This window comes from Gracilinanus agilis, chromosome 4 (assembly GCF_016433145.1).
Source record: "Gracilinanus agilis isolate LMUSP501 chromosome 4, AgileGrace, whole genome shotgun sequence".
In the NCBI taxonomy this organism is placed as follows: domain Eukaryota; kingdom Metazoa; phylum Chordata; class Mammalia; order Didelphimorphia; family Didelphidae; genus Gracilinanus; species Gracilinanus agilis.
The window spans coordinates 458,645,982-458,656,494 of NC_058133.1; the positions used below are offsets into that span (position 1 = coordinate 458,645,982).

At 60.7% G+C, this 10,513-nt stretch overlaps 1 protein-coding gene across 1 annotated transcript in view; it reads left to right on the forward strand.

Moving 5' to 3' along the window:
• The window catches only part of CELSR2 (cadherin EGF LAG seven-pass G-type receptor 2), a 33,066-nt gene extending 22,918 nt beyond the window's left edge, over positions 1–10,148 (forward strand). Inside the window, exons 13-34 of the mRNA XM_044675505.1 lie at positions 205–325; positions 491–674; positions 931–1,032; positions 1,904–1,998; positions 3,287–3,496; positions 3,867–4,050; positions 4,312–4,455; positions 4,651–4,816; positions 5,085–5,252; positions 5,465–5,591; positions 5,689–5,889; positions 6,213–6,387; positions 6,475–6,587; positions 6,899–6,978; positions 7,080–7,206; positions 7,356–7,478; positions 7,992–8,119; positions 8,302–8,390; positions 8,537–8,723; positions 8,837–9,006; positions 9,194–9,431; positions 10,031–10,148. Coding sequence (XP_044531440.1) covers positions 205–325; positions 491–674; positions 931–1,032; positions 1,904–1,998; positions 3,287–3,496; positions 3,867–4,050; positions 4,312–4,455; positions 4,651–4,816; positions 5,085–5,252; positions 5,465–5,591; positions 5,689–5,889; positions 6,213–6,387; positions 6,475–6,587; positions 6,899–6,978; positions 7,080–7,206; positions 7,356–7,478; positions 7,992–8,119; positions 8,302–8,390; positions 8,537–8,723; positions 8,837–9,006; positions 9,194–9,431; positions 10,031–10,058 — 3,160 coding nt within the window. The 3' untranslated portion in view covers positions 10,059–10,148. The remainder of the gene's footprint in view (positions 1–204; positions 326–490; positions 675–930; positions 1,033–1,903; positions 1,999–3,286; positions 3,497–3,866; positions 4,051–4,311; positions 4,456–4,650; positions 4,817–5,084; positions 5,253–5,464; positions 5,592–5,688; positions 5,890–6,212; positions 6,388–6,474; positions 6,588–6,898; positions 6,979–7,079; positions 7,207–7,355; positions 7,479–7,991; positions 8,120–8,301; positions 8,391–8,536; positions 8,724–8,836; positions 9,007–9,193; positions 9,432–10,030) is intronic.
• Positions 10,149–10,513: the final 365 nt, after the last annotated feature.

The following is a 10,513-nucleotide window of genomic DNA, read 5'->3' on the forward strand; positions in this document are numbered from 1 at the left end:
CAGTGAGGAATGGCCTCATCCAGAAGTCAGCAGAAAAATACTCTTCCTGCCCTGGAGGAGCATCGCTTCTGACTGCAGCCTCACTCCCCACAAGGGGGACAGGCCGGGCCCCTGCGTGAGCCTGGCACCCCCAGCCATATCAGGCCCTGCCAGTGTGCACGGTGGGACTTTGCCACTTATGTCTGGGGGGCCTCTTTCCTGCAGGATCGACCAGCCGTGCCCTCGAGGCTGGTGGGGGCATCCCATGTGTGGCCCGTGCAACTGTGACGTCAGCCAAGGCTTCGACCCCGACTGTAACAAGACCAGTGGGGAATGCCGTTGCAAGGTGTGTGGGGGCCGCTCTGCGGACCTGCCCGTCCCCGCTGACCCCCTCGCTCCCCCCAGCCCCCCTGCTGCCCTCAGCCCCAAGGGAGAAGGCATCAGGACAGGGAGGGAAGAGAGCTTCTTCCTCATCCTCATCCTCTCCCTTTCCTCTGCTCCTCCCCATTAGGAGAATCACTATCGGCCCCTGGGCAGCCCCGCGTGCCTCCTGTGTGATTGTTACCCCACCGGTTCTCTGTCCCGCGTCTGTGATCCAGAGGATGGCCAGTGCCCGTGCAAGCCGGGTGTCATCGGGCGCCAGTGTGACCGCTGCGACAACCCCTTCGCTGAGGTGACGGCCAATGGCTGCGAAGGTGAGTATGCAGGTTATGGGAGACAGAGTGGCTGCGTCCCCCTGTGGGGATACCGGGAGGTGCGCTAGCTGGGCTGCACTAACTGCCCCAGCTTCCAGGGCTTCTGGGCAGACATCAAGCCACTGCCGGCCGGCCCCTTCCCAGGAAAAGACATGAGGAGCTCCCCGCCGAGGGAGCCGCCCTGTGCCCCTGGCATGGCTATGGGAGGAGAGGGTGCCCCCATCCCCGCCGCCAGTAATCCTCTCTCCCATTGCAGTGAATTACGACAGCTGCCCGAGAGCAATTGAAGCTGGCATCTGGTGGCCTCGGACCCGATTTGGGCTGCCTGCCGCAGCACCCTGCCCCAAGGGCTCCTTCGGTAAGTTTTCCTGCCCTGGGATACCATTCACCCTTGGGCCCTGCTGAGCTGGGAGGAGCCTTTGTGCCCCAGTTCAGGGCTCACCCCACCACCATCCCCTTCACCCCGTAGGTGAGGCCAGGGCAGGAAGCTTCCTGCGGCCACAGGCCCCAGGACAGGCCATCAGAGGCCCTGCTCTGTCCTCCGCTCTCTAGCGCTTCATTTCAGTTAACTGCAGATGTTTCAGGAGCCCTTGCTAGGTCCAGGGCTCTGGGACAGCTGGCCCTGCCATGCTCCTTGCCCTGGAGAGAATGGAGAGTATGGAAGGGGGAGTCATCCCTGCCTCTTTCTATGCTGCTCTTAAGCGGGGGTGTCAGAGAGGGAAGGTTTGGTGGGATAAAGAACCAGCTATAGGCCTGCCACCTGGATTCCAATTCTGCCTCTATATGCATCATGGCTTCAGGACCCTGGAAGCCCCTTAACTTCTCAGTGCTGCAGTTCCTATTCTAGTGAACTCACAGGCCTCAACTTGGCCCTGTCTATAACCCTGGAGGAAAATGAGAGAGTTTATATAAAACTCTTACTAAGGGCTCGTTAATTCCAGAAAGAACTAGGATTACCTCAATGGAGGGAACTTCCAGATGAGAGCTCTGGGGGCAGAATTCTAACCCAGGTTTCCCCCAGTAGTCCCCCAGTGTGCTAGCCACCACCCCATACTTGACCTTGAAAGGGCTTTGATTTGATAGAAGAAGAGGGGAGAACTTGGGTACGTGATGGCATGGAGGCCAAGAACGTCCAAAGACAGGAGCCCCAGCTGGGCCTGGGTCTCCAGAGAGCTCCCTCCTCCTTCCTCTCTGCCCACTGCGGCCCCTCACCTTCTGCCCCCCATCAGGGACAGCAGTGCGGCACTGTGACGAGCACCGAGGATGGCTGCCCCCTGACCTCTTCAACTGTACTTCAGTCACCTTCTCGGAGCTGAAGGGCTTTGTGAGTGGCTCCCCTTCCCCTGCTCAGCATTCCTGCCCTTCTGCTCCTCAACGTGGAGAGGGGGGCACCTAGGGGACAGACAGACAGACCTTGGCATGTTCCAGAAAGAGAGGCCTGCTTCTGACAGTCTTCCCAGGCTTCGGGACCTCCCTGGAGTCCTGGGCTTTAAGATGAGAGACAGCAACCTCTGAGGTCCACTCTAGATCTGTGACCCTGGGAGGGAGAGGGGCACAGGGGCATCCTTTCTCAACAGCCATTGTTTCCTGGCCATTAGCTCCAAAAGAAATAATACTATATGAGAAGCAGAATTTATAGGTAATAGCACTCGTATTTTTTTTTTTAATTTTCAGTTCCAAATTTATTCTCTTCCATTTCCCTTCCACCACCCAAAGCAAAAAAAAGCAAACCCATGGTAAATATGTATAGTGAAGCAAAACACATTCTCTGCCAGGTGGGAATAGAGGCAGCTAGATGGCACAGTGGACAGAGTGCTGGGCAGCCTGATATGGTTGTTATATAAATGGTTCTGGTTCTACTCCCTTTGCTATGCATCCGTTCATAGATGTCTTCCCAGGTAGTCTTCCTCATTTCTTAGAGGCCATTCCTTGCTCAGCCACTGCCCCTGTGGATGCTCATCTCTTTTTCAGGCTCTGGTTCTTTGCTGTGACAATTATTTCTGTGTCCCTGGGCCCTCTTCCTCTTCAAGGTCTGGATCCAGGAGTGGATCCCTGGGTCACAGGGCATGCCCAGGTTCATAACTTTTTGGACATAGTTCATGACTGGCTTTCAGAAGGGCCAGGCCAGGCCAAAGCTCCACCAAAGGGCACCTGTGACCTGCTCTCCCATATCCCGTCCAGCATTGGGCATTCCCCCTTTTGGCAGCTTTGCCAGTCCCATGGGCGTGAGGTGGTTTGACTGGAATTTCTAATGTTTGTCCTCCCCTTGTTAACTCATGGACATGGGACACACAGCTCTCCATCTACCCCCTTTTACTTCACAAGAAGGCAGGGAGACTGTGGTCCTGCTTGTCAGTGACCCCAACTGCTGGATCCCTGCAGTACTCACTGCAGTATCGGGAGTAATGTGCTAGCCAGGGAGTACGGGCAGTCCAGCTTCAAGTCCTGCTGTGCCCCTTGCTCTGGGGCCCTGGATGAGGCCCTTAGCTCCTGAGTAGCCCCTGCGGCCACTGGTATTGGGAGCTTGGGGCAGGTGAACTGACCTGTGTGAAGGTTCATCATCTCATTCCCCATCTCATCGCCCTCCACTTTCCCTGTGCCCATGTCCCCAGGCTGAACGACTACAGAGGAACGAGTCGGGCTTAGATGCCGGGCGCTCCCAGCGCTTGGCAGTACTGCTCCGGAATGCCACCCAGCACACTGCTGGCTACTTTGGCAGTGATGTCAAAGTGGCCTACCAGCTGGCCACTAAACTTCTGGCCCACGAGAGCGTCCAGAGGGGCTTTGGACTGGCTGCCACCCAGGATGTGCACTTCACTGAGGTGGGCACAGAGGAGTAACTTCAGGGATGGACCAGGCAGCTATGAGTCAGGAGAGGCTTCCACCAGGCAGATTCCCGTCCTGGGCATGGTGGGAGGAGAGCGGGGAGCAGGGCCCAGGCCCCAGACTGGTCAGAACAAACAGGATGGAAGACGTGTCATCGGGGCTCATGGCGGATAGCTAGGTTAGGACACAGAAGGAAAGACACCTGGAGGAGATGATCTTGATCCTGGATGAAGGGGAGAAGAGGAGGTGGCGGGAATGCCCAAGAGTGGTCTTCCTTTGCCCGCTGCCATGCTGGAGGGGGGGGCGGTGAGGAGAGCTGGTTCTCCACAGATTGATTTTGTTCCCTTCTGCAACTCTGTCTCATAGAATCTGTTGAGGGTTGGCAGTTCCCTTCTCGATGTTGGCAATAAGCGTCACTGGGAACTGATTCAGCAGACGGAGGGTGGCACGGCCTGGTTGCTGCACCACTATGAGGCCTATGCCAGTGCGCTGGCCCAGAACATGCGCCACACTTACCTGAGCCCATTCACCATCATCACACCCAACATTGGTCAGAACAGAGTCCTCTGGATTTTGGGGGGGAGGGAATAGGGAGAGTGAGGCTGGCCCATTCAATAATTAAACATAAAGGCCCAGTGGGTTGGCATGGGACCAGGAAGGTGGGGGCAAGGCAGTTGGAAAGGGTATCCTGGGTAGTCCAGGGTACTTCTGGGAAACTCACAAGTCCCACATTCAATAAGGGCATTTCTGGGTTCTAGTTTGTCCCTTAGAGTAGACGGAACTGACCTATCGTGTCCTTCTCTTCCCGTAGTCATCTCTGTTGTGCGCCTGGACAAGGGGAACTTTGCTGGGGCCAAGCTGCCCCACTATGAGGCACTTCGGGGGGAGCGGCCCCCTGATCTTGAGACAACTGTCATCCTCCCTGAATCTGTTTTTAAGCCAACAGAAAGTCAAGGTTTGTGTGGTGGGGGGCAAGCTTCCAGGTACAGAGGAACAGATTCATAGGCAGATGGCATCGGGGGCTGGGAAGAGGGGGGTTTGTGGGGAGGGATTAGTTTTGGCTGCAGATTTTGGGGGAGGCATCTCAGGAAAGGGAAGAGGTCTTTGTGCTCAGAGCCTCACTCCTCCTCCTTAGACCATCATCCAGCAGGTGGGCCAGTGGTGCCAGGTGAGGCCCGGGAGCAAGAGGAGCTGGGGCGGCGGCAGAGGAGACACCCCGAGCTGAGCCAGGGCCAGGCTGTGGCCAGTGTCATCATCTATCGCACCCTGGCTGGGCTGCTGCCCCACAACTATGACCCTGACAAGCGCAGTCTTCGGTGAGCTTAGGCACCCGCCTCCCCCCTCCCCCCATTCCTTCCCTTCCTCTGATGCCATAGAACTGGGGAGGGCAGGCGGGGGCCACCCTGCTCATTGGGGTTCTGGGTGCGTGTGGGAGGGTCGGGAGGAAGAGCCGGCATTTACATGGGGCTGTGGGGGTGATGGCTGCCTCGGGTCACTGTTAGAGCGTGCGCAGGGGAAGGAAGGGATGGTGAGTTGGTGTGTGTCCTGCGTGGCCCTGGGGGCCGCCTCCTTCCTCCCTGCCAGGGTCCCCAAACGTCCCGTCATCAACACGCCAGTGGTGAGCATCAGCGTCCATGATGACGAGGATCAGCTGCCTCGGGCCCTGGACAAGCCTGTCACCGTGCAGTTCCGGCTGCTGGAGACTGAGGAGCGCTCCAAGCCCATCTGTGTCTTCTGGAATCACTCGATTCTGTGAGCCAGGGCCGGTGGGGGGCGGCCTCCCCCAGGATGTGAGGCCTGGAGGCTCACCTGGACCCCCTCCTTCCCTTCCTTCCCCGCTGGGGCCCTTAGAGCACCCTGGGCCAGGTGGGCCCCGATCCCATTCTCCTCCAAGCCCCCACCCCCGGCTCCCCGCCTTGCTGACCCCAGACTGCTCATGTCCTCCTGCCTTGTTCCCCGCCCAGGGTGAGCGGGACAGGCGGCTGGTCAGCCCGAGGCTGCGAGGTGGTCTTCAGGAACGAGAGCCACGTCAGCTGCCAGTGTAACCACATGACCAGCTTTGCCGTGCTCATGGATGTGTCCCGCCGGGAGGTGGGAACTGGGTCCTGGGGGGTGGAGGAAGCCACAGGGCTGGGGGCAAGGGGCACCCCTGGGAGAGATGAACGCCTCGTGTTCCCCCGCCCCACAGAACGGGGAGATCCTGCCCCTGAAGACGGTGACCTACGCAGCCTTGGGCGTGACGCTGGCTGCCCTGCTCCTCACCTTCCTCTTCCTGGCCTCCCTGCGGGCCCTGCGCTCTAACCAGCACGGCATCCGCAGGAACCTGGTGGCAGCCCTTGGCTTGGCCCAGCTCGTCTTCCTGCTGGGTATCAATCAGGCTGACCTGCCGGTAAGCATCCTCCCCCAGCTCTGGCCACAGTCCTCGTACCCTCGTGGCACCTCCCCCCAGCTCCCTGCCCCTCCCGTGGCTGTGTTACCCCCTTAACTCCCTCTAGAGCCCCCTCCGCCATTGCCCTGCCCCATCAGCGGAGAGGCTCTCCCTGTTCTGTGGGCCTGGCCGAGGCCCTGATGGAAATCAGTGAAGACACGACTTTCCTCCAAGTTCATGAACTCCAGAGCTGCCCCCCCCCCCCACCTGGCTTCAGGGAAGGAGGCAGGCCGGCTCGCCGGTGCTCAGGCCGCTGAGTCGTGGCCTGTGCCCCACCCCCACAGTTTGCCTGCACGGTCATCGCCATCCTGCTGCACTTCCTGTACCTGTGCGCCTTCTCCTGGGCTCTGCTCGAGGCCCTGCACTTGTACCGGGCCCTCACCGAGGTGCGCGACGTCAACAGCGGCCCCATGCGCTTCTACTACATGCTGGGCTGGGGAGTGCCCGCCTTCATCACAGGTACCCGGGCTGCCCCTGGAGATCCGGGGGGACCCTAACCAGACCTTGGCTGCGGTTCCCGTCCCTGATCCTCCTCTCTTTCTCTAGGCCTTGCTGTGGGACTGGACCCCGAGGGCTATGGGAACCCCGACTTCTGCTGGCTGTCCATCTACGACACGCTCATCTGGAGTTTCGCTGGCCCCGTGGCCTTCGCCGTCTCGGTGCGAGCTCAGAGGGCAGGTGGCTGGGCAGGAGGCGTTCTCCGTGTTGAAGGAGGGTGGGAAGGGGTCCCGGGCGGCTTTGGGGCTCCTTATAGTCCCCTGGAAGCAAATGGGAGATCAATCAGGCCCAGACTACACGAGAGCCAGGGCACCTAGTGGACAGGAACACCCCCTTGCTCACTGGCTCTCCCTGGGCACAGCCAAGATCCATGTGCCAGCAGGAGGGGGATGATCAGGACCCCTTGGCGGGGGCCGGGCTCTCCCCTCCCCCTGGTAACGCTCCTTCTCTCTCCCACCCCCGGCTCCCCCAGATGAGCGTCTTCCTGTATCTTCTGGCAGCCCGTGCCTCGTGTGCCGCCCAGCGCCAGGGCTTCGAGAAGAAGGGCACCGTGTGAGTAGAGGGTGGTGGCCACGGGGGGCAGGGCGCACTCTCCGGGGCTGTGCCCACCACAGTCATCTGGGGCTCACCAGGCAGGGCCCCTCTCTCCTCAGCTCAGGCCTGCGCTCGGCCTTTGTGGTCTTGCTCCTGCTCAGTGCCACGTGGCTACTGGCCCTGCTTTCCGTCAACAGCGACGCTCTCCTCTTTCATCATCTCTTTGCAGCCTGCAACTGCGTCCAGGTAGGGGCCGCAGCGGGGGGCCGGCTTGGCCTGGGGCTGGGAGAGGGGGGCGCTGCTCTGGGTCCAGAAGCTTTCAGAGGTGTGTGGTCTTGGGGGGCTCTGGGGCTGCCAGACTCCCAGACACCCCTTCCTCCCTCCTCTCCTTCCAGGGCCCCTTCATCTTCCTCTCCTATGTAGTACTCAGCAGGGAGGTCCGGAAGGCACTGAGGTTCGCCTGTAGCCACAAGCCCAGCCCTGACCCTGCCCTGACCACCAAGTCCACTCTGACCTCGGTGAGGGGGGGGGGCCCTGGGGAGTGGCGCCTAGACCTGGGGGAGGTAGGACATAAGTCCTGGGAGGGTCTGCTCACTCCCATCATGGAGGGCCCGGCAGATGCTTTGGGGATGTTGCTTGGGTTGAATTTCTTCCTCCCTGTTCCCCAGAGGCAGAATGGGGCAGGAGTGTCTGGCTTGTGGAGGAAGAGGGAGCTAGTGGGGGGCCTGGGGGTGTCTGCCCTGGGACTTCCTTGAAATAATTAGCAAACACTTGAAATGAAGAGGGCCTATAGAGAAACCTTCCCCGTGGCGCGGGATACTGTTGGGGCTTGAAGCGAGACGAGGCCCTTTCCAAGCATCCGCTTCTCCCCAGAAATCCTTTCCTTCCATGTGGGCTCCCTGGGCCAGGCAGGCTTTTAGCCACAGCAGAGGGACGTGGGGCCTCCCCTTAGAGAAGTGCTGCAGGAGGGTGCAGGGAGAGCCGGCCCCGGGATTTCCGCTGTCGCTGCTCACCTTTGTCTCTGTCCCCAGTCCTACAACTGCCCCAGCCCCTACGTAGATGGCCGACTCTACCAGCCCTACGGAGACTCGGCCGGCTCCCTGCACAGCGCCAGCCGCTCGGGCAAGAGTCAGCCCAGCTACATTCCCTTCCTGCTCAGGTGAGGGCCTGGGGGCAGAGATGGGCCCACTCTGGGAAGCGAGGTGCCCCCTCAAGGCACGCATGGGCCCAAGGGTGGGCATGTGGCAGGGTGCTGGGGCTGGAGTGCTTGGTGAAGATGGGTCAGAGGGAGAGCTGGGGGGACGCGGATCCCCTCCATGGTGTGGACCCATCTCCCCGCAGGGAAGAATCAAGCCTGAACACTGGCCAAGGGCCCACTGCGCTGGGGGACCCAGGAGTCCTGTTCCTAGAAGCCCAAGACCCGCAGCACGGTGAGCTCCTGCAGGTCCTTTGGTGGACACTGGGGAGATGCCTATTGTCTCCCCTCCACCCCGGGTGTAGCTCTTCTGTCTGCAGAGGTGTACACAGAGGAGGGGGGCTATCTCTGACCCCCTCCCCTTCCTCCCACCTTGCTCAGGCCCTGACACAGACTCGGACAGTGACCTGTCCCTTGAGGATGACCAGAGTGGTTCCTATGCATCCACCCACTCGTCAGACAGTGAGGAGGAAGAGGAGGATGGGGCTTTCCCCGGGGAGCCCGGCTGGGACAGCTTGCTGGGGCCTGGTGCTGAGAGGCTGCCATTGCATAGTACCCCAAAGGGTAGGTGGGCAGCCGGGGTGGGCGGGCGCAGCAGGCACGACTCTGAGAAGCCTCCTCTTGGGGGAGCTGCCCGAGTGCTTGTGGGAGATGACCCCTCTTCCTTCTTCCAGCTGACAGTGGCCCAGGACCGGGGAAGGCCCCCTGGCCCAGCGACTTTGCCACAGCCACCAAGGAGAATGGAGGTGGCGGCCCCGAGGACAGGTTCCGGGAAAACGGAGATGCCGTGTCTCGAGATGGCCCCCTGGGCCCCCTGCCTGGCTGTCCCCCCACTGCCCAGCCCCACAAAGGTGAGCTGCGCCCCAGCCTGCTGCCTTCTGCCCCGATGGGCCAGACAACACTATCACCCTGGTCTGGGGCCCGCAGCCTGAGCTGGAGCCTATGATGCTCAGGCCACCTCTGGGCCCTTCCCCAGCTGTTTATGCCCTCAGCAGCATCCACCTCTGCTCCTGCCCTTACCTCCTCCCTCCTTTCCAGGCATACTCAAGAAGAAGTGTCTGCCCACCATCAGCGAGAAAAGCCACCTCCTGCGACTGCCCCCTGAGCCAGGCACCGGCTCCTCCCGGGGCTCCTCAGCCAGCGAGGGCAGCCGGGCCGGGCCCCTCCCACCTCGCCCCCCTCCCCGGCAGACCCTGCAGGAGCAGCTGAACGGGGTCACACCCATTGCCATGAGCATCAAGGCCGGCACAGTGGACGAGGACTCATCAGGCTCAGAGTGAGTGTGTGGCTGGGCCCGGGCAAGCCTCCTCCCTCCCTTGTGGGCCCCCCCGGGGTCTGAGCAAGCCTCCTCCCTCCCTTGTGGGCCCCCCCGGGGTCTGAGCAAGCCTCCTCCCTCTCTTGTGGGTCCCCCCGGGTTCTGAGCAAGCCTCCTCCTTCCCTTGTGGGCCCCCAGAGCCCAGGCAAGCCTCCTCCCTCCCTTGTGGGCCCCCCTGGGGTCTGAGCAAGCCTCCTCCCTCTCTTGTGGACCCCCAGGGCCTGGGCAAGCTGCCTCCTTCCTGTCACCCACCCCATGGCAGTGGCAGTGGTTGGGGGTCACTCTGTTGCCCTGGGCTCTGTGGGGCCCCTGACGGGGGTCATGGGCATGAGATGTGCCATCTCTGCCCAGAGGTTTGCTGTTGAGGGAGGGGGATGAGAACCCAAGGGGGAGGGGGCCCCAAAGGTTGGAGAATCCAGATTTCAGGCCAGGAAGCTGAGGAAGCAAGGGCTTGGGGTCCTTTCCTGTCTTCCTTCTCTGTTTTGAAGCTTCTGCTTTCTCTGCTCTGACACTAACCTGCTCTCTGCCTTTCTGTCACTTTTCCTTTCCTGCATCTCCAGATTTCTCTTCTTTAACTTCCTGCATTAACCCTGGGCCTGTGGCCCCCACGCCCAAGGCTCCCCTCCCTCGACAGCCCCTCTCATGCCCCATACGGTGTCTTGTGCTTTCTTCCCTCTTCCTGCCCCACAGCAGTGACGAGACATCCATCTGAGGAGCCCCCGGGCATTGCCGGGAGGAATGCCCGCTCCCCCGGCCTATCTTGTGCCAATCACCCCCTTCATCTCCCCTTGGCCCCAACGCACTTTGGACCTCTGGGGCTGCACTTCCAAGGAAACGTTTTTTCAGAAAAGAGGAAAAAAAGGAAGAAAAAAAACTGGAAGGATCTCTGCTCTTGTGTCTTCAGGGATGAATTTTTTATATGATGAAAACTGACTATTCTGCCCACAAGAGGATGGGACCTCCCAGGATTCTCCCCGGCCTCCCCCCAGTTTCCCATCTGCTGTGCCTCTGGGAGGAGGGGAAGGTCCTGGGGGGTGGGCATG